The following is a 2,481-nucleotide window of genomic DNA, read 5'->3' as shown; positions in this document are numbered from 1 at the left end:
CTGCCGGCCAGGCGGGGGGCTCCAGGACCCTCAGGCCCCTCTGTTTCCTGAGCCTGCTGCCATGCTCCCTCCCGGCCCCTCAGGGCACCGGGGCTCTGTCACCTGGGCCCCCACAGCTGCACAGGGCATGGGACTGTGACTGAGACGCCCCTGACACTGAGCTCTGATCCCACAGAGCTGCTGCAATGATGTGGAGAACCATTGGCTCATTGGGACCAACAGTGGAGAAGGTGCTGCCAACACTGCTCTGTGTGATGGAGCACTGGCCACTGTACAGCATGTGCACCTCTGATTGGGACAACAAGGACATTTTTGCCCTGGCTGTGAGTTTCTGGAACTGGCCTTTGCTCACCCCCAGGTTGCCTCTCCAGCAGCACTCCATCCTCTTTGCCTCAGGCTCTGGGCTGAATCCTGGGCTAGGGGAAGGCTCAGGGGGCACCAGGCCCAGTGGTCCTCCTGCGTCTCCCTTCAGGCCCTGCCACATGGACAGCTTGGCACTGCGAGCATTCTTGGTCTGCTTCTTCTGCAGGCAACTCTGGTGCTCTGGGTGATTGTCCAGGTGCCTCGATGCCACGAGGCGACGATCCTTTATTCAGCCCACCTCTTTGTGGCTCTGCTGTTCCAAATTGTCATCACCACCCAGCAGATGCCAGAGGAAGTTGTTAACTTCTGGAGAGCATACCAGGAGGAGCATTGCCTTCCCACCAACTCCAACAGGTCCCAGTCCTTCTCTCCTTCCCATGCCCTTGTGACCAGCAGCAGTGCTCCCAATGTGACCTGGGCTTTGGTCTGCACATAGGTTTGCAGTGCAGGCCGTGAAGGCTCTGCTCTGTGGTATAACAAAGAGCTGGTGGCAATGGAGCCCAAGCATGTCTGGGACATGCTGCTGTGTACTGACACCCAGCACTATGCAGTGGGTCTGCTGGCTAGGTGAGACTCCCTTCTCCTGAACTGCCCCTGGCATTTGTGCCCTGTGTCCGAGGTGCCCCACACAGTCAGTGGTCATGGGCCAGAGGGCCTTGTCACTGAGGGACAGCCAAGGTCACAGGAAAAGGCTGGGAGAGAAGGGTGCCCAGGAGCAGCCACCTCCCAGAGCACCCACATCCCCTCCAGGGATGCTGGGGAAAGACCAGACCTCTGTGAGTCTGTGGGGCTCAGCAGGGAGGAGCCACGCTGGGATCTGCCCTTCCTGGCTTTCCTTGTGGAGGTGAGCCTGATGGCCAGCGCTGCCTCGCTGAGCTGCCTCCCAGCTCTCTGCCCTCCCGTAGCCGCAGCTGCCTGGGACGGTGCCCGCACCCTGCGCTGCTGCCTGGGCCCAGCCCTGTGCGCTTCCAGGCTCCTGTCACTGCCCTGTGCCTTTCAGGTCCTCGAGTGCCTGGACCTGAGTGACTGCGGTGACAGCATTCTGGAGATGATGTCAAGGTATCTGCAGAGCGAGTGCAGGGAGAAATGTCACCTGGCACTCAGAAGCCTCATGATGCTCAGCAAGGATCCCTCAATGGTGATGTGAAAAACGAGTTCACTTTTGTAAAATTTAAAAAAACATTTAATAAAAGGGACAATTAGGAGATAATAGCAAAAAGGGTATTACGGCCAGGTGCTTTGGCAGAGAGCCAAAGGCACACCTCTACATCCAAAAGATCGTCTTTAAAAGTACATCTCTTATTGCATATTCATCACAATTATGCATGATTCATAAATTCTTTGGAGTTTCTGTGTATCATCCCATCAGCCTTATCTTCCTCCTTGGCTCCATTATGTCTCTGCTCCCTCCATAAATTCTTCTCTCTGGTTTCTGGTTGTCTTCTTCTCTGATAAGATACTCCAAGAATGTGAAGATTTTCTCTGCCTATCTTTTCTAAATTGACTACATAAGCAGTAGACATCCTATATCATGTATTACATTACAGAACCTAGGTAAAGTTTTTGTAACATTATGGAACATGCGAAAAGCCAACATCACAATACATTCATAACAATACCTTTTTTTCTTTTTTTTACAGATCATTTGGCTTGAGCAGTATCCCTTGTTTTCTAGCCTTTATTATTTGCTCATTTTTCTCCCAAATCAATCTTGCTTCTTTGAAGGGGTCTTTGATATCATTTTGCATCTTCAGCATCATGATTTTTGTGCCGTTCCAGATGTAGCCAATTTTGGTTCCACAGGCATTGGTACTATTTGCATGCCTTGGACTATGGTAGATATTAATCGAATAAAATGGGATCAGGCAAGGGAGAAATACCAAGCCCACAGTGGCACATAAAAGGAAAAAACCTACCTTCTTCCACCATTCTATTCCCAATACATTATCCCACCAGCTAAGTTTTAGTGCGGATTCCCACTTTTGGACCAGTATATGGGCTATTTTTCTGATATTTTTGGCTATATCTAGGATGGCAATCCCTATGGTCATCTATCTTCAAACAACAATCTGATGTATTAAATTTTCCACAAACACCTCCTTCTTCAGCCAATAGATA

At 50.9% G+C, this 2,481-nt stretch overlaps 1 protein-coding gene across 1 annotated transcript in view; it reads left to right on the top strand.

Moving 5' to 3' along the window:
• LOC108445229 overlaps positions 1-1,510 on the top strand; it is a 14,589-nt gene extending 13,079 nt beyond the window's left edge. Inside the window, exon 6 of the mRNA XM_017728386.1 lies at positions 1,364-1,510. Coding sequence (XP_017583875.1) covers positions 1,364-1,510 — 147 coding nt within the window. The remainder of the gene's footprint in view (positions 1-1,363) is intronic.
• The last annotated feature ends 971 nt before the right edge of the window (positions 1,511-2,481 follow it).

The sequence above is a fragment of the Corvus brachyrhynchos genome, unplaced genomic scaffold (assembly GCF_000691975.1).
Source record: "Corvus brachyrhynchos isolate BGI_N302 unplaced genomic scaffold, ASM69197v1 scaffold1013, whole genome shotgun sequence".
In the NCBI taxonomy this organism is placed as follows: Eukaryota; Metazoa; Chordata; class Aves; order Passeriformes; family Corvidae; genus Corvus; species Corvus brachyrhynchos.
The sequence above is the reverse complement of the archived record's forward strand: the minus strand, read 5'-3'. Positions and strand labels throughout refer to the sequence as shown.